The 18,564-nt window shown below is 40.7% G+C and overlaps 2 protein-coding genes across 2 annotated transcripts; one reads left to right on the top strand and one right to left on the bottom strand.

Moving 5' to 3' along the window:
* The first annotated feature begins 6,331 nt into the window (after window positions 1-6,331).
* On the top strand, window positions 6,332-14,038 carry LOC138949967 (uncharacterized). Its single transcript, XM_070321750.1, has 7 exons — window positions 6,332-7,125; window positions 9,156-9,717; window positions 10,132-10,318; window positions 10,581-10,838; window positions 10,991-11,060; window positions 11,521-11,669; window positions 11,978-14,038. Exons 1-7 carry the CDS (start codon window positions 6,887-6,889, stop codon window positions 12,151-12,153), a joined length of 1,641 nt encoding a protein of 546 aa, XP_070177851.1. The 5' UTR covers window positions 6,332-6,886; the 3' UTR covers window positions 12,154-14,038.
* Window positions 14,039-14,315: 277 nt separating this feature from the next.
* LOC138949966 (uncharacterized) lies at window positions 14,316-15,303 on the bottom strand. Its single transcript, XM_070321748.1, has 3 exons — window positions 15,206-15,303; window positions 14,711-14,806; window positions 14,316-14,457 (listed from the first exon to the last, which is right to left on the bottom strand). Exons 1-3 carry the CDS (start codon window positions 15,301-15,303, stop codon window positions 14,316-14,318), a joined length of 336 nt encoding a protein of 111 aa, XP_070177849.1.
* Between the last annotated feature and the right edge of the window lie 3,261 nt (window positions 15,304-18,564).

The following is an 18,564-nucleotide window of genomic DNA, read 5'->3' as shown; positions in this document are numbered from 1 at the left end:
TCTGTATTCATGTGTATACATGTTTGTGTTCGTGTGTGCGTGAGTATGTATGCATGTGTGTATGTGTCTGTCTGTCTTTGTGATTCTGGATCAAAATGTATGTGTTTGAGTTTGTGTGTGTGTGTGTGTGTTTGTGTGTGTGTGTGTGTGTGTGTTTTGTGAGAGAACGTTTTACCGAGAATTTACTTTGCAAAGCGAGTATCTACAGCTAGTTTACTGCGAAAAGGGCTTCTGTGTGCTGATCGGTCCTGTGAAGCAATCCATGTTGCAGTGAGGTAGCTATGTGTTTTTAAACCGGAATTTCATTGTCCCCCAACAAACCTTTTCCTTGGGTCTGTTAATTTTGCTGGGTCACGGGGTCCTGCGTGTCGTGAATAGCCTGTTTCTGATAATAATACTTGTGGCGAAGGCGAGTCATATGTAAGCAAAATTGCTGTTCTTGTTAGATCTGTTCACTATAACTGATGGATTTATTCAAGGCCGCGTCGCGGAGAAAAAAAAATCATTACCACAGCTGGAAGGCTCGGTTATTCTTTTTAAAGATGTTGCTAATTCGTTGATCTAACTTTGGTGGGGAGTTGACAAACCTAAAATTATAACATATTTTCCTGTGACATTTCACGGCATGCCTTGATTCAGCCTTCGGCGGTGAAACAGTTGAAAAGCGTTTTAATTTAATCGCTAGGCGAAGTCCAACAAATCTACATCAGGATGAGACTGAACAGACTTCTGGATAGATCTTTTGCAGAGATCTTTCACTACACAATATATTTTCTGTTTAAAATAAGTTTTCTTTGCGAGTTCGTGGAAAATAGGCGATAATTTCGAATTTCGGCTTGTCGCGACGTCAAGTTTTTCACTGTGCATACTCTGATACCGGTGCGTCCCGCTACTGAACACTGCGTAACTGATTCAGCTTTTGTATGACTGCGAGAGTTGATCAGCTTTGGGTTTTTTCACTTCAATCGCTTGTCAAGGTCAAGCCAAAGCACATACTGATGAGAACAAATGTACTAAACTTACTGGTAGATCTATCTCTTGAGATCACTGAGAAGAAAGATCGAGCGACTTCCTAAAACGCATGTGTTTAAAAGAAAACACTGTGTTCAGAATAAACCCTTTCAACGACGTAATGATATATTTTGTAAGTTGCTCCTTTGAACATATAATAACAGAAAGTTGATTGTATCGCACGCAAAATTTCATGAATCTGGTTAGCATATCTTTCCTTTGCGAGTCTTTGGAACTGGGGCGATAATTTGGAGTGTTTCAGCTTGCCGCGACGTCATGCAAATAGTTGTATCACTCTGTAAATGACTAGATTCAGCCTTCGGCGGCGCAGCCGTTGGATAATCGCTTCACTTCAATCGATTGGCCCGGTCAAAGTTTAGCCCGTATTGATGAGAAATGATGTTCTTCTTGTAGATTAGCCTTTTAAGATTAATGAGAGAAAAGAGCGATTTCCAAAAACGCCTGTGTCAAAACAAAAACACTGTGTTCAGAATCAACTATATTCACAACATATTAATAATAATTATGAGTTGCTCTGCAGAATATATAATTACAAAGGATTGATCTGATGGTATGCAAAATGTCATTAAACTGCGTCTAATACTTTTTTCTTGCGAGATCTCAGAACATACGCGATTCGGCCTTGGACGGCGCAAAAGTTGAAATATTGCTTCACTTCAATCGGTTGGCCCGGTTAAAGTAATGCACACATTGATTAGATAATACATTGTCCTGGTAGATTGGCCTTTTAAAATTATTGACAGAAAAGAGCGATTTCCAGAAACATCTGTGTAAAAAGTAAAACACTGTGTTCAGAACACACCCTTTTTCAAGACGTTAATAACATTTTGATAAGTCGTTCTTTCACATACATCATAACAAAGGGTTGATCTTATGCCACACTAAATTTCAGTATTGTACTTTAAACAGTTTTTCTTCGCGCGCTCTTGGAACTTGGGTGACGATTTCGAGTGTTCCGCTTGCCGCGACGTCAAATAGCTTTTTCCCTGTACACCGCGTCTGCGGCTAAGTCCGAAGCGAGAGATAGCGTTTTGGGGCAAGTTCGGGACTTGTTTTACTCATGAACCAAAAACAGCACGTTCACATACCAACAACCATTCAAAAGAACAACAACTGGAGAAACCCTTGCAAGTTGTTTGACGTTTTTAAAATATTTATTTAGCCTTTTAAATCTTCAGAGAAAAGTAAAAAAAAATCACGGCTGTGGCCGCCATTTTGGATTTTCTCTGTGGGCCTCCCTACAGAAGTCGCAGCACAGGCTTCATGTCTCACCCAGTCATATTATTCTGACACCGGACCAACCAGTCCTAACACTAACCCCATAATGCCAGACGCCAGGCGGAGCAGCCACTAGATTGCCAATTTTAAAGTCTTAGGTATGACCCGGCCGGGGTTTGAACCCACAACCTCCCGATCACGGGGCGGACGCCTTACAACTAGGCCAACCGTGCCGGTCTATGTGCGTATGAGTGTGTGTGTTGTGTGTATGATATTTGTGTGAGTCAATGTGTGTGTGGGTGTGTGTGTGTGCGTGCGTATGTACAGTGTGTGTGTGTGTGGGTGTGTGTCTGTTTGTATAAGAGAGAAAGAGAGAGAGAAAGAGAGAGTGGGTGGGTGGGTGTGTGTATGTGCGTGTGCGTAAGTGTATGTGTATGTGTGTTTGTTTGTAAAGGTGTTTATGTCCGTCTGTCTAGGCTATATGTGCGTATGGGGGTGTGTTTTGTGTGTATAAAGTGTGTGTGAGAGAGTGAGTGAGTGCGTGTGTGTGTGTGTGTGTGTGTGTGTGTTCGTGTGTGTGTGTGTTTGAGAGAGAGAAAGAGAGAGAGTAAGAGAGAGGTTTGTCTTTCGCTGGGGTATGCAGTGCCTTGGCGTTGCACATCTACTTAATTTTCATGACTGTGACATCGTCACAAACACGGGAATTCACGCTGAGTACGGTGCATGCAATAAATTTGACAAACTCATCGACATGTGATCACATTTTGCTGCTGCTCTGCCATGAAAAAATCGATTTGTTTGCAGATTTTTAGCATTCACTCACTTTGCAAATCATCACTTTATTGAAAAAAAGAGGATGAAATTGACAAAATAAACATCATGCAGTTATTCTAGGGTGTTCAAAGTACTTAAATATGCTGAAAACCCAAATCACATCATGGGACCATTTTGGATCAAAATTTCGTACCACCTCTGCCCTTGGACCGGCACGGTTGGCCTAGTGGTAATTAGGCGTCCGCCCCGTGATCGGGAGGTCGTGGGTTCGAACCCCGGCCGGGTCATACCTAAGACTTTAAAATTGGCAATCTAGTGGCTGCTCCGCCTGGCGTCTGGCATTATGGGGTTAGTGCTAGGACTGGTTGGTCCGGTGTCAGAATAATGTGACTGGGTGAGACATGAAGCCTGTGCTGCGACTTCTGTCTTGTGTGTGGCGCACGTTATATGTCAAAGCAGCACCGCCCTGATATGGCCCTTCGTGGTCGGCTGGGCGTTAAGCAAGCAAACAAACAAACAAACAAACCTCTGCCCTTAAGGCTGGAGTATACACCTGAGGCCATATTTCAAAGTGGTTAGGCAGTTTTAAAGGTTTGTTTTTATGTTAGTTCAGTGTTTTGTTTATCAGGAAAAAACAAAATGAATAGAGCTTGTCGCGCAAAATTTTGAGATAACGACCGAAGTTTGAGCATAGGTATGAGATTTTTTCACGCAAACCCTACTGAAGAATTTGTGATATTGTATTGTGAGTATATGTAAACAAGTCGCGTAAGGCGAAAATACAACATTTAGTGAAGTAGCTGTCGAACTCACAGAATGAAATTGAACGCAATGCAATTTTTCAGCAAGACCGTATACTCGTAGCATCGTCAGTCCACCGCTCATGCTCATGGCAAAGGCAGTGAAATTGACAAGAAGAGCGGTTTAATAGTTGCGCTGAGAAGGATAGCACACTTTTCTGTACCTCTCTTCGTTTTAACTTTCTGAGCGTGTTTTTAATCCAAACATATCATATATATATATATGTTTTTGGAATCATGAACCGACAAGGAATAAGATGAAAGTGTTTTTAAATTGATTTCGAAAATTTAATTTTGATAATAATTTTTATATTTTTAATTTTCAGAGCTTGTTTTTAATTCAAATATAACATATTTATATGTTTTTGGAATCAGAAAATGATGGAGAATAAGATAAACGTAAATTTAGATCGTTTTATAATTTATTTATTTTTTACAATTTTCAGATTTTTAATGACTAAAGTCATTAATTACTTTTTAAGCCACCACGCTGAAATGCAATACCGAAGTCCGGGCTTCGTCAAAGATTACTTGACCAAAATTTCTGGTTGAACAAGAAGAGCAAACGCTCGATCGAGTCACTTTCGCAGTTCTGAATATTATATGAGGCATCAGATGGACAGGAAGAAATTGCTATTCACAACACAATGAGTCACGTTCACATAAAATTTGAGCCCGGTCACTTTTATAGTTTCCGAGAAAAGCCCAACGTTAAGTTGTGTGTTGCCGAACAGAAAAGGCTAGTTATCTCCCTTGTTTTTCTGATAACGTTCGTAAAAGGCTACAGATGTAAATACTTTGATGTAAAGAATAATCCTACAAAGTTTCAATCACATCCGATGAACTTTGTCAAAGATATAAAATGTCTAATTTTTCCTTTGACGCTGACCTGTGACCTTGAAAAAGGTCAAAGGTCAACGAAACCATCGTTAAAGTGTAGAGGTCATTGGAGGTCACGACTAAACAAAATATGAGCCCGATCGCTTTGATAGTTTCCGAGAAAAGTCCAACGTTAAGGTGGTGTCTACGGACGGCCGGCCGGACGGCCGGCCGGACAGACTAACACTGACCGATTACATAGAGTCACTTTTTCTCAAGTGACTCAAAAATGAGAGCGTGACAGTGCCGCCTCAACTTTCACGAAAAGCCGGATATGACGTCATCAAAGACATTTATCAAAAAAATGAAAAAAAAACGTATGGGGATATCATACGCAGGAACTCTTATGTCAAATTTCATAAAAATCGGTCCAGTAGTTTAGTCTGAATCGCTCTACACACACACACACACACACACACACGCACACACACGCACACACACACACGCACACGCACAGACACACACACACCCACACACACACATACACCATGACCCTCGTCTCGATTCCCCCCTCTACGTTAAAACATTTAGTCAAAACTTGACTAAATGTAAAAAAAACAAAAAACAATCTGATGATCACAAACTGAAGAAGAGAAATTGGGAAGCAAAATAGAGCATCAAACATAATGATTTTACAGGTGAATTTGGAAAAAAAACCTTGTGTATCCATTTTTGAAGTCCAATTTGAAGCATGGAACACAGTCAAACATAAATTATAAGTGTTAAAGTGTATCTAAACCCCATTTTTCAAACCAAAACCCTTATTACCAATGCAAACATACACTCAGATGTATTCCATCCCCACCGCTCAAAAAGCCCGAAGACGCGAGGAGCAGACGCAGCTTGTTGGAAAAGACCGGAAAAGCTCGCACTGTGCCAGCCTTCAGCTGAAACAAAACGATGATGCTAAAAATGGAATCTTCGGCTGATGACGTAGACATGGGAAACAGCAGCGCGATTTTGATCTAGATCTAACCGCAAACACGAGTGCCTGTCAGCATGGGAAGACTCTGCGCTGTTTACGGTTGCAATATTACCTCAGCAAACAAGAAATAAGTTCTCACAAGTTCCCTGAAGTCTCTCACATAAGAACAGCGTGGATTGACTTTGTGAAAACGTAAACAAAAAAGGTTTTTCACAACCAAAATACCACAAGGCAATATGCGGACAACATTTTGCAGAAGATGCATTTGCAGACCAGTACACTGCACTGCCTTTGTTCGAATCCGAACTCGGATATCGTCCATGTCGGAGGTTAAAGGAAGATGCTGTTCCGACAGTGATTCCACTAACGTGCTTCGATGTGCAGAAGAAATTGAATGCAGCAAAAAGGACAATGGAGACGGCTGACGAAGAAATATTCAACCGGAGAAAGAGGCGACGAAAAAGAAAAGTGTTGAAGGCAAGTGTTCAATAATATGTTTCTCTCGGCAGTGATTGTGCCTTTTTAACATGAAATAACGGATGAGTGCGTAGTTTATCCATCGTTTATGTAAGATATGTCTGTCCGTGTGCATTTTTTAACATGATTTAACGGCAGATTGCATTGCCTCTCCATCGTTTATGTAAAGTATGACTGTCCGAGTGAATATGTGTAGGTCAGGTGGGAGACTATAAGAGACTCTCTCTCTCTCTCTCTCTCTCTCTCTCTCTCTCTCTCTCTCTCTCTCTCTCTCTCTCTGTCTCTCTCTTGCCAATAAATGATTGACGACTCGGTAGATTGAGGAAATGTATTGTGATGTGTGTGCAGAGCATAGAGAAGATGAAGACTCAAAACGAGGAACCTGGGCCATCAATTGCACCATGTCTTGAGACAAGTGACGTAATGCAGGTAGATGAGATTGAGACCAGCAACCAAGCTACCCAGGTGCTGAGCCTATCTTCATCCCTCCCTGCTCCTGCCACAGCCACATCAGGCACAACAACGGCAAATAAAGGGGTGCAGCATACCACGATGCCGAAGGTTGTCAGACATAAAAAAATAATGGCAAGACCAATCTACAGGCGCAGTAGAGGTACCGTTTATTTGTCTAAATTGTTGAATGTCTACTTTTCATACATAATGCTCCTTAAAATAGTTAAATATCTTCGGCTAGCATGTTTAGCAGAATATAAAGTTGAAGCAAACTCAACCATACCTGTTTGAAATCTGGTAACATTTATCTTGAACAAGCTTTGTTTTCATGTTGTCAACAGGAACATTAACAAGACCGCTGATGCGAAGTGTGGGAGTGCAAAGCGATTTGCCCTGCCAGTGCGATGCTTCCAGGGATTTTGAGTACGCCCGGCCTCTAACCTGCTCCAGCCCCATCCCAACATACGACGATGATCAGACATCTTCAAGCGAAAGTGGCGCACAGGACACCGATGACTCTGATTTTGACCCTGACCCAGATGCATATCCTAAAGGAGACGTGATGAGGTTTGTAAAAATATATTGTTATATAGCTATTCTGATGGACACGTGGGGGAATTCGGGGCCTGTGATTGGATGGTCTCTTCTGATCATCAAAGCATAATGCTACGGAAGTCGGCCATTTTTCTCAATATCCAAAAACATATTGTCAATAACAAAGACGCATGGTTCCGGTTTACACATCTGTACCACACGATGTTTGACTGATCGACAACAGCATACACTGACAACTTGAAATTCTTATCGGGAATGTTTTTCAGCTTTACAAATGTCGATAGCATACCCTTTTCTGCTAAACTCCCGATGAAACAGGACTAAACCTATTATTTTCTGTCCCTAAACACCACAAAATGCCTAAAGTCGAAAGATGTAGTACAAACAGGGGAGTAAAACGGAACAGCCGTTTTTGTGTGCCTGTGCGCTTAGTTCACAGTTGCCGACTGACACAAACTTTCGCATTTGGCTTTTCTTATCTCGTAACTCCACACTAAATACCCCACTTCCACTCTGAAGTATTCATGTACAACCCATGGCACTAACATTCAGGTAGTCGTTTATAACTGAGGTTGAAAAATTCGCTTCATGACGAGACAAGTATAAATGCCATTCACCCAAACAGTGAAAACGTCGCTGCCGTCTGCTCGCTTTTTGACTCACATGCGAAGCAAAAGTGAGTCTATGTACTCACCCGAGTCGTCCGTCCGTCCGTCCGTCCGTCCGTCCGGAAAACTTTAACGTTGGATATTTCTTGGACACTATTCAGTCTATCAGTACCAAATTTGGCAAGATGGTGTATGATGACAAGGCCCCAAAAAACATACATAGCATCTTGACCTTGCTTCAAGGTCAAGGTCGCAGGGGCCATAAATGTTGCCTAAAAAACAGCTATTTTTCATATTTTTCCCATTTTCTCTGAAGTTTTTGAGATTCAATACCTCACCTATATATGATATATAGGGCAAAGTAAGCCCCATCTTTTGATACCAGTTTGGTTTACCTTGCTTCAAGGTCAAGGTCACAGGAGCTCTTCAAAGTTGGATTGTATACATATTTTGAAGTGACCTTGACCCTGAACTATGGAAGATAACTGTTTCAAACTTAAAAATTATGTGGGGCACATGTTATGCTTTCATCATGAGACACATTCGGTCACATATGATCAAGGTCAAGGTCACTTTGACCCTTATGAAATGTGACCAAAATAAGGTAGTGAACCACTAAAAGTGACCATATCTCATGGTAGAAAGAGCCAATAAGCACCATTGTACTTCCTATGTCTTGAATTAACAGCTTTGTGTTGCATGACCTTGGATGACCTGGTCAAGGTCACATGTATTTTGGTAGGAAAAATGTGTAAAGCATGTGAGTCGTATGGGCTTTGCCCTTCTTGTTACGGATTAGCTGTTCTCTTTTCCTCCCCTTGTTGCATCCTAGTTCTTCAGTTGTTTCTAGCTTTCCGTTGATGTTGTGCTTTGGTCTTCTTCATAAGTAGTCTTGTTCAAAATTTAAAAAACTCAAACTTCTTTTTGTTGTATACGAATGAACTAATAAAAAGCTGTTTAACAGCTGTGTTGTCAAATCGAGGTTTTTTTCCAAAGTCAGTGTGGCCCCTGCGCAAAACTAATGCGCATAAGAAACGGCGTCTGCTATCAAAACCTGAGATCAACGCATCGATGCAAAAACTGTCATTCTGTAAGTTTGGAACAACAAATAAAGGTCAGAACAGCTATATAATCGCTATTGTATTTTCAGCGTAGCAATAGGGTCCGATATTTAGACTCGAACAAGTATAATGCGACTCGTCTTCGACTCGTCGGCATTATACTTGTCTCGTCTAAATATCGGACCCTATTGCTACGCTGAAAACACAATAGCTGTTAATATTTACCTCATTATGTAACCAACTCATAACAGGAACACTTTCAATGGTGTTGTTATGTTGACTGTGCTGACAATTTCAAGTAAATATGTTGATGTAGTTATAAGCTTGTCAGGGCAAAAAGGGTGCGTTAATTCGAGCTGTTTATATGTTTCAGTACGTCAACGGAGTCCGCCCCATCTGTCACTGATCCCCATGTTCCTCCTTACCAAGAGCGAAAGTACATTGTCTTTCGCTCTTGCCTGCTACAGCTGTTCAGGAACTGTCCTTGCTGCCACAGCGAGGGGAGGACTGTCGTCACAGAGCTAGGCTCCCTCATCAAGGTCGACTTCAAATGCCCAGACTGTTCGCATTCCTCGCAGTGGAACAGCCAGCCTTTCATCGGCCAAATGCCATCAGGAAATATCAATCTGTCAGCTGCCATACTTTTCTCTGGCTCGCTCCTGTCCAAGGCATTCCATCTCCTGGACACCATGAACGTTGCAAGGAATAGCCGAACAACGTTCTACAAGCATCAGCGTATGTACCTGCAACCCACCATCGTAACTGTCTGGCAGACCGCGCAGGTTGGGCTACTAGAGCGCCTGTCAACCATGGACGGGGAGCTAATACTGGCTGGTGACGGACGGAGTGACAGCCCTGGACACTGCGCCAAGTATGGAGGCTTCAACACCATGGAATGCCGCATCAATAAGGTCATTGATGTGCAAGTAGTACAGGTATGTATCATTTTAATGAATGAACAAAATGTTATTTCCATACACATTCATATATTTGACTATGATTAAAGCTTCATTGCTTTTGGGATTCTGACAGTGTGATGCTGTTCACACTACTGACTTGTTATAGTCTATTATCTATCCATCTATCTACCTATACTCTGTATGATAATGCTATTGATGCCATCCAGTATCTTAAATGTCCTAGATTGTTTCACATTAACATAAGCAAGGGAGGTAACTCATTTTTGCCTTTAATTCATTGTTATTTGATATAGAAATCAGAACACTCCTGTGTGATGGTTCTTTGAATAATTTCCTAAGCAGTAAGGGCTCTTCTAGTACCCTGATGAAGCTGGGCACTGACTGCTAGTAAATAAAAGAGATAACATTGTCAAGCATGCTCGCTTGCAGAGCAATGAGGTGGGAAACAGCGCCAGGTGTGAAAACGAAGGCCTTAGGCGAATGATCCACTTCCTTCGACAGGCAGGACATGGTGTTGAAGCCATCGTAACAGATCGTCACAGCCAGAACACAAAGTTCATCAGAGAGCAGATGCCAGATGTCAAACACTACTTTGATATCTGGCATGTTGCAAAAGGTAAATGCTTGAAATATATTGCATATATATATCTGTGACAACACCAAAAACAAGTCTTCTGTTTTGGTTTGGGGTGGGTGGGTAGATATATATATATATCTTTTTTTTTTTAAGGTTGGTCCTGTTTTTTGGGGGGTCCAAGATGTCTCTGCGATTTAGCCGAATTCACGATACACTATGAAAAAGATATAATTAAAATGTTCGACATTCAACTTTAACTAATGAAACAAATATGTACAGTGTGTACCTGCTTTTTTTACAGGTCTGACCAAAAAGCTTGTTTCACTGGCAAACAAGGCAGGCATGGAGCAGGTTGGGGACTGGCGCAAGTCCATAATCAACCACCTGCATTGGGTTGCTGCCTCCACACCTGACGGAGATGGACAGATGATGCTGGCCAAGTGGGACAGTCTCTTGAACCATCTGGTCAATAAGCACCATGACCACGGAGACTTGTTCCCAGCCTGTGAGCATGCACCACTCTTGGACGAAGCCAGAGACAAAGACTGGTTTGCTCCAGGTGAGTTTGTGTGTGCAATATTCATAAAGCAAAATTTAATGCTTAAAGAAATATAAGAATCATTGGAAAAACTATAAACTCCTAAATAGTAAATTCTGTCTAGAATGTAACCAAGGAATGTAACGTTAAAACTCAACTTGTTTACATTGCAGAATCCACAGAATTTGGAGCCCTATCTCGAGTGCTGGACAACAAGTTCCTCAGGAAGGATGTGCAGAAGCTGTCACCAATCCATCAAACTTCCTGCCTGGAGGCGTTCCACAGCCTCATGCTGAGTTTTTGCCCTAACACACCTCCTTCTCACACTTAGGAATGTACTGCAGGTAAACATCGCTCTTCTTTAAAGATTGGTGAGAGTATGAGAGAGACAGAGAGGGTGAGGGAGACACAGAGACAGGAGGGAAGAAAGGGCTTATTATATTATATTAAAGTTTATCATAAGGGAAAGGAAACAAAAAATTGAAAAACTAAGGGGTGCACATATATATGGCTCCCTGGCAGTGTGCATGCACAATATTTTGCTCTTGCCGCTTACCACCACAGACAGACAAACACACTTACATCCATTTTTATTGATATTAAAAGATATAAGGTAATATGAATATATATATTTATATTCAAGTGTGGAATTATGAATGGGAGTGATTGATTCTGTGCATATTAATTTGTAGCCTGTTTTCAGGCTGTTCCTTGCCGCTCTGCATTATAACGAAAATGGGGACAGAGGTGATGCGGTTGATGAGGAAGGAAATCTGAAGTTGATCGTCACATTCCCAAAAGCAAAGAAAGGAGAATACAGTGTGAGGAAGTCCAAAGGGCCACCAACTTATGGTAAGTGACATGCAGGGTAACAACTGACTGCTGGTTTTTAGCATACACACACACACACATAAGTGAAGATACTCTTCTTTTCTCATACCTATATTTTCTGTCGGAATTCTGGCAATTTACACATGTGAACACGCACACAACTGCAGCGGAAAAAATAGAGAGAGAGAAATATTTCATTTACTGTGGGTAACCGCTAGAACTGCAGCATTCTTCCTTATATGCATTTCTGAAAGCATGAACTTGGTTGAGTACTGATAATGCCTGTTCATGATTATCTCATCGTGAGCTATCCACTGTTACATTTACAGGTTACGTTTCAAGATTGCTTGAACATCTCTTTGAAAACCTGACAGAGGATCCAGGGGCCTTAGAAGCTTCCCTCCCGGAGAAATTTCGTGACAAACCAGACTTCTTGGCCGCTTCCCATCACCACCCATCCAGAGAAGAAGCTGCTGCAACATACAGTACGAGATACCCTAACTGATCTCAAATTTTTCCACTGATGTTGACATCAACGACAGTACAGAACAAAATGCTATTGCAAGGGATTATAGCATTTTCTCTTTTATTTTTTAAGTGACACATTGGATTACAAATACATTTTCATGTTACCATTTTCATTCCAGCTGCGGCCACTCAAAACCTCTGTATGTACCCTCATCAGGGAATGCATCTCTGATGGCCTGTACTGCACAAGAAGGTAGAGGTATCCTCACTTTCCTCCCTAGCACACCATGACACCACCTCACCAGCTGTCTGTATGCTATGTAGCGGTACTTCCTGGAAAATAATAAAAGAATCTGACATGAGGGTTTGTTGCGTACTCCGTCATGGTGTTCGTGCAAAAGGTGTCGAGGGAGGAACACTTGTTCCCCGTTAATACAGTGGGATGGATAGAATGGCTTCTTTCAATTATGAGTATGTGTGTGATATTGTCTTGTGCGTTCCAGTATGACAAGATCCCTGTAAATCTGTTATTTTACCTAGCTATTTATGTTGAAAATGTACTTTACAAAATAGTTTTGTTCTTCCCAGCATTATGTTTTAATATCTTGTTTCACGCAGAGTGTGTAATTAAGCTATGACAGACTTCTGGACTTCAGTGTGGAGAGATCCGAGGATAAAAAAAAGTATTTACTGTTGTGTATTAGTATATGTGTGGCAGGCAGTATATTTTGACTTATAACTTCATTTGTTTGTGTCCTTTAAAAGAATAATCTTTTCATGTGCCTGTGCAGGAATCAGTTGCCTGCTTATTATTTGTTAAAATATGCTTCATTAAAGTGCCTATTGTTTGTATGGCAAGTTTTAATTGGCTTATGAAAACTGTACTGTCATGGGCCGTTTTGTAGCCAATGTTGGCTTGGAAGAATACTGTTATTAGTGTTAACTAAGCTCACTGCATTTTTGGTATGCTGTCACAAGTCAGTGTCATTGAATTGTTAGCTTTTATAGGACACAAATGAAGTTATAAGTCAAAATATACTGCCTGACACATATGTACATTATATCTTGCCTGCACTTGTGTGTGATTTTAAAATTTAATGGTTTTTGACTCACATGCGAAGCAAAAGTGAGTCTATGTACTCACCCGAGTCGTCCGTCCGTCCGGACAACTTTAACGTTGGATTTTCTTGGACACTATTAAGTCTATCAACACCTGATGTGGCCTGATGGTGTATGGTTACAAGATCTCAAAAAACATGTGCGGCAACTTGACCTCACTTCAAGTTCAAGGTCACAGGGGCCGTAATTGTTGTCTTAAAAACGACCATTTTTCACATTTTCGCTGAAGTTTTTGAGATTTAATACCTCACCTATATATGATATATAGGGCAAAGTAAGCCCCATCTTTTGATACCAGTTTGGTTTACCTTGCTTCAAGGTCAAGGTCACAGGAGCTCTTCAAAGTTGGATTGTATACATATTTTGAAGTGACCTTGACCCTGAACTATGGAAGATAACTGTTTCAAACTTAAAAATTATGTGGGGCACATGTTATGCTTTCATCATGAGACACATTTGGTCACATATGATCAAGGTCAAGGTCACTTTGACCCTTATGAAACGTGACCAAAATAAGGTAGTGAACCACTAAAAATGACCATATCTCATGGTAGAAAGAGCCAATAAGCACCATTGTACTTCCTATGTCTTGAATTAACAGCTTTGTGTTGCATGACCTTGGATGACCTTGGGTCAAGGTCACATGTATTTTGGTAGGAAAAATGTGTAAAGCAGTTCTTAGTGTATGATGTCATTGCTAGGTTTAGTTATTTGACCTTGACCCTGAAGGTCAAGGTCATGTAAAGGTCAAGGTCAAGCATGTGAGTCGTATGGGCTTTGCCCTTCTTGTTTTGTTTTGTTTTTATTAATGGACACATTTTCAATATTGTTAAAATATTTATTTAGAGATGAACATCAAGGATTGCTTTACACCTGCACATTAAAAGAATGCTGCTGTCATCGTATTCTTCAGGACTTGGTGTGTGAAGGAATGGGTGTTCGGGTTATGTTTGTATGTCATGTGGAACAAACCTTGAGGTGTTCAAACCTCGAGGTGTTTGCAAACAAATGGTACATTTCCAGAATAGCATCAGTTTACGCGAACAAATAAAGCTTATCCAAACACCTGAAATGTGTCACTTACTCCTCAAGAGTGGCCTGTAAAGTCCCATGCTCCTCCCGGTACTGGTAGTATGCTGTCTCCAGCACATCTGGGTTCAGACAGACGCTTTCAAAGGATGGGAGCTGCGTGATGCATGTAATGCCAGGTTTTTCGGGAGGTCTGCAAACATAAGAGTATTGTTATAACTTATTGTTAACTAAAACCTTAGTATAAGAAACAAACTTCTAATCGCCACTATGAAGTTAAGGTTTTACATACTTGTAATAGTAATGAATAACCTCTGCATCTATGTTACAAAATATTCACACTTTTCCTTTGCTCTTTTCAATAAATATAAACATAATTTAAATAAATAATGAGGATAACCTTAATCTTCCAAACCAATAACATGCTAAGTGAAAAAAATACATACCTGCGACTGTTCAGCTTCTCCATAATTTGTGTAGACTCTGTGCAGCAGTTGCATTCCTCCACTTTCTGCATCTCCACACAGTTGCCACATTCACACCTGAAAGTATCACAAACAAACTTCACTTGCCGTCTCCATCCGACTGAGTGTTGCGAATGCACAGACGTGGGAAGTATTCTTAGATTTCATTGGAAAGAAACAATAAGATTAGTTATAAAAATGTAAATTGCCACTTTTCTCGTCAGTGACCCCCCCACTCAAAATGTAAACACACGGGACTTCCAAATTCGCCTTCGTCAAAACTTCGTTCGTGCCGATCTAAGTGAGTTTGCTTCTGTAAAATGTTCATTTTGGAGGCCTAGTTCACGAACACAAACACCCACACAAAAGGTATACAAACGCAGCTTCAGATCTAGATCTAGAAGCTTGACACATTTGGTCATATTTTCCTTTCCTTGGTTGCGTGTACCCAAAATAAACCTCTACTTCGTAACTCACCATTCTGTATTCCCAAGGCGATTAATGATGCCGTTGTTGTTAGCTACATGATTTTCCTCCAAGTTCCCCCCATGTTCTCGAGCTGGAGGCTCGAACATTGTATGGAACAACACGATTGTGGTTCACCACGTTTTGTGCGCCACGACTGTCGTCCATTGTGCTCTCTTCCCATGTCTACGTCACAGGCACTTGCAGGCGCGTCGGGAGTTCTCGGGTTTTCTCGGCAAAGTCCGGATGAGCAAATTTAGTACGCATGCCAGTTGGCGAACGGCTGAGCGCAGAGCGGTTAAAGTGCAGAAAAATGTCGTAACTGGAACCCCTCTACACACACTCAAACCTGTACTTGCAGGGTTTAGACACACTTTAAAGTGGTTACAGTGTTCAGAAATAGTGTTAAATACCAAGTTGAGTTATCCCTCTTCACCAATTTTAAAAGATAGTCAAATACACCTCTTGTCGCGCAAAAATTTGAACTGTGATGCTTTTACTACCCCCACCCCCTACTCATTTTTCAGAAAAGAGTGCATATTATCTTCCAAATAGACAAGCGAGGTAGTCAGATGATCAAAACTTAAGAACAGAAATAGGGAAGCAAAATAGAACATGCAACATAGTGATTTAACTGGTGAATTCAGAAAAAACAACACTTTTTTACTTATTTTATAAGCTTAATTTAAAGCTTGGAAGACAGAAAAAAATGAATTAAAAGTGCAAAAGTGGTTACAGCGTTGACAAATAATGTTAGATACCAAGTTGAGTTATCCCTCTTCATCACAGTTAAAAGAAACACCTCTTGTCGGGCAAAATCTTGAACTGTGATCCTTTTACTACCCCTACCCCCTACCCATTCTTCAGAAAAGAGTGCATATTATCTTCCAAATAGAAAGGCAAGGTAATCAGATGATCAAAAACTTCAGAACAGAAATAGGGAAGCAAAATAGAACACCCAACAGAGTGATTTAACTGGTGAATTCAGAAAAAAACCACCTTTTTACTCATTTTATAAGCTGAATTTAAAGCTTGGAAGACAGAAAAATATAAATTAAAAGTGCTAAAGTGGTTACAGTGTTTAGAAATAGTGTTAGATACCAAGTTGAGTTATCCCTCTTTATCACAGTTAAAAGAAACACACCTCTTGTCGCGCAAAATCTTGAACTGTGATGCTTTTACTACCGCCACTCCCTACCCATTTTTCAGAAAAGAGTGCATATTATCTTCCAAATAGGAAAGCAAGGTAGTCAGATGATCAAAAAACTTCAGAACAGAAATAGGGAAGCAAAAAAGAACATCCAACAGAGTGATTTAACTGGTGAATTCAGAAAAAAAACACCCTTTTACTAATTTTATAAGCTGAATTTAAAGCTTGGAAGATAGAAAAATATAAATTAAAAGTGCTAAAGTGGTTACATTAATTAGAAATAGTTTTAAATACCAAGTTGAGTTATCCCTCTTTATCACAGTAAAAAGAAACACACCTCTTGTCGCGCAAAATCATGAACTGTGATGCTTTTACTACCCCCACCCCCTACCCATTTTTCAGAAAAGAGTGCATATTATCTTCCAAATAGAAAAGCAAGGTAATCAGATGATCAAAAACTTAAGAAGAAAATAGGGAAGCAAAATAGACTATCCAACATAGTGATTTAGTTGTTGACTTCAGAAAAAACACACTTTTTTTTCTCATTTTTGAAGCTGAATTAGACGTTTGGAAGACAGAAAAAATAAATTAAAAGTGCTAAAGTGGTTACAGTGGTTACAGTGTTCAGAAATAGTGTTAGATACCAAGTTGAGTTATCCCTCTTCATCACAGTTAAAAGAAACACACCTCTTGTCGCGCACAATCTTGAACTGTGATCCTTTTACTACCCCCCTCCCCCCTACCCATTTGAACACAAAAAAGTGCATATTCTCTTCCAATTAGAAAAATAAGTAATTTTCAGCAACTGGACATTTTTAAAATACATCTTTTCTGTCAGTCCAAGGATTGATTGCTTAGTCCATTAAAAACAAACCGACTAGGATTTAACGCACCCATTTTAAGAAAAAGTTAACATGATAATTGATATATCAGACTTTTTTATGCAATTACTACTGAAGATTCCAGACCAGGTAGAACAATCATTTTATATCCTTTGTCACATTTGTTTTAATTTTGTATAAATCTATCTATAGCGAGTCTTAAATTGTCCCTTTGTGTTATTTAGTTATTATCAAGAATTCTATCCTGGCAACAAAAAAAAAAATCCCTACCTACCTACCCTATTTTGTTTAGCCATGTTATTAGAAACAGACAATTTATTTGTTTTGGCCTAAAGATCTTGAAACATTTGTTTTAATAGAGAAATAACAAGTACAGCCTTTAGCTGTGTCACTCGAATTTCTTTGTCAGGCTGAAACTTAGCTGTTGCGTTGAAGTCTGCTGTGTGTGTCTGGGTCCAAAACAACTTTCACATTCTCATCTACACACTCACGTCACTCACACAAGTATACAATTCTACCCACACAGGGCCGGACCAAGTTCGTTTGAGGGGGGGGGGGGGGGTTCCAACTGAAGGCAGGGGTTCATAAATTGAAATAGTTTTAGAAGACCAAATAAACTAAGGGAGTTGGGGGAAGAGCTTAAAAAGTCCACATATTTTTTTTCTCTGAGAGGTACATCGGATGGCCAGGGGATGGTGGGGGGGGGGGGGGGGGTCCGGAACCCAGGAACCCCCCCCCCCCCCCCCCAGATCCGGCCCTGCCACAGAGGCATGGGGATGGGGGTCTCGCACTCGGGCGAATCACACCACATAATACAAAGTATAACGTACACAGATTTTTCTATTGAACCAAAAAGCAAATTAAATCATGAATAAATCAATCAAGCAAAACTTCCACACAATGACACACTCACTCTCGGTTCACACTGCGCTCTGGGCGTGCACACTTGGCAGCACGTATACCGTTCCGACTCCGTTTGTCTTCATGCAAGTCCAGCACAGGCACACGATTGTCCAAGAATCACAATAATCCTCGTGAATGTCACAGCAGGCATAGTAACTAAGGTTACGTAGAAAAGTCCAACAGGATGCGTTAATGGTGGTAATCCGACACACGCACACACACACACACACACACACACACACACACACACACACACACACACACACACACACTCCGGTTTGGTAAGTTACCTGATAAATAATGTGGGGTCGGCCCGCGCAATTGCGCGGGACCGCTATTGCGCGAATCTTTAGGGTTAGGGTTAGGGTTAGATTCGCGCAATAGCGGACCCGCGCAATAGCGGCCCAGCCCCAATAATGTAGCCTGTAGATTTAACTGACTGATCAGACAGGAAGAGCAATACTTTCACATTTCCG

This window comes from Littorina saxatilis, linkage group LG16, assembly GCF_037325665.1.
Source record: "Littorina saxatilis isolate snail1 linkage group LG16, US_GU_Lsax_2.0, whole genome shotgun sequence".
Classification (NCBI taxonomy): domain Eukaryota; kingdom Metazoa; phylum Mollusca; class Gastropoda; order Littorinimorpha; family Littorinidae; genus Littorina; species Littorina saxatilis.
This window is presented reverse-complemented; position numbering and strand designations above follow the sequence as displayed.

Bases quoted from the DNA above. Each gene is read 5' to 3' on its own strand.
- LOC138949967 (XM_070321750.1), top strand. From the start codon at position 6,887: ATGTTGTCAACAGGAACATTAACAAGACCGCTGATGCGAAGTGTGGGA. The intron at 10,839-10,990 runs GTGAGTTTGTGT...TTTACATTGCAG, and splicing joins CAAAGACTGGTTTGCTCCAG to AATCCACAGAATTTGGAGCC. The intron at 11,670-11,977 runs GTAAGTGACATG...TTACATTTACAG, and splicing joins CAAAGGGCCACCAACTTATG to GTTACGTTTCAAGATTGCTT.
- LOC138949966 (XM_070321748.1), bottom strand. From the start codon at position 15,303: ATGTTCGAGCCTCCAGCTCGAGAACATGGGGGGAACTTGGAGGAAAAT. The intron at 14,807-15,205 runs GTGAGTTACGAA...TGATACTTTCAG, and splicing joins CGCCTTGGGAATACAGAATG to GTGTGAATGTGGCAACTGTG. The intron at 14,458-14,710 runs GTATGTATTTTT...TTATGTTTGCAG, and splicing joins GAGAAGCTGAACAGTCGCAG to ACCTCCCGAAAAACCTGGCA.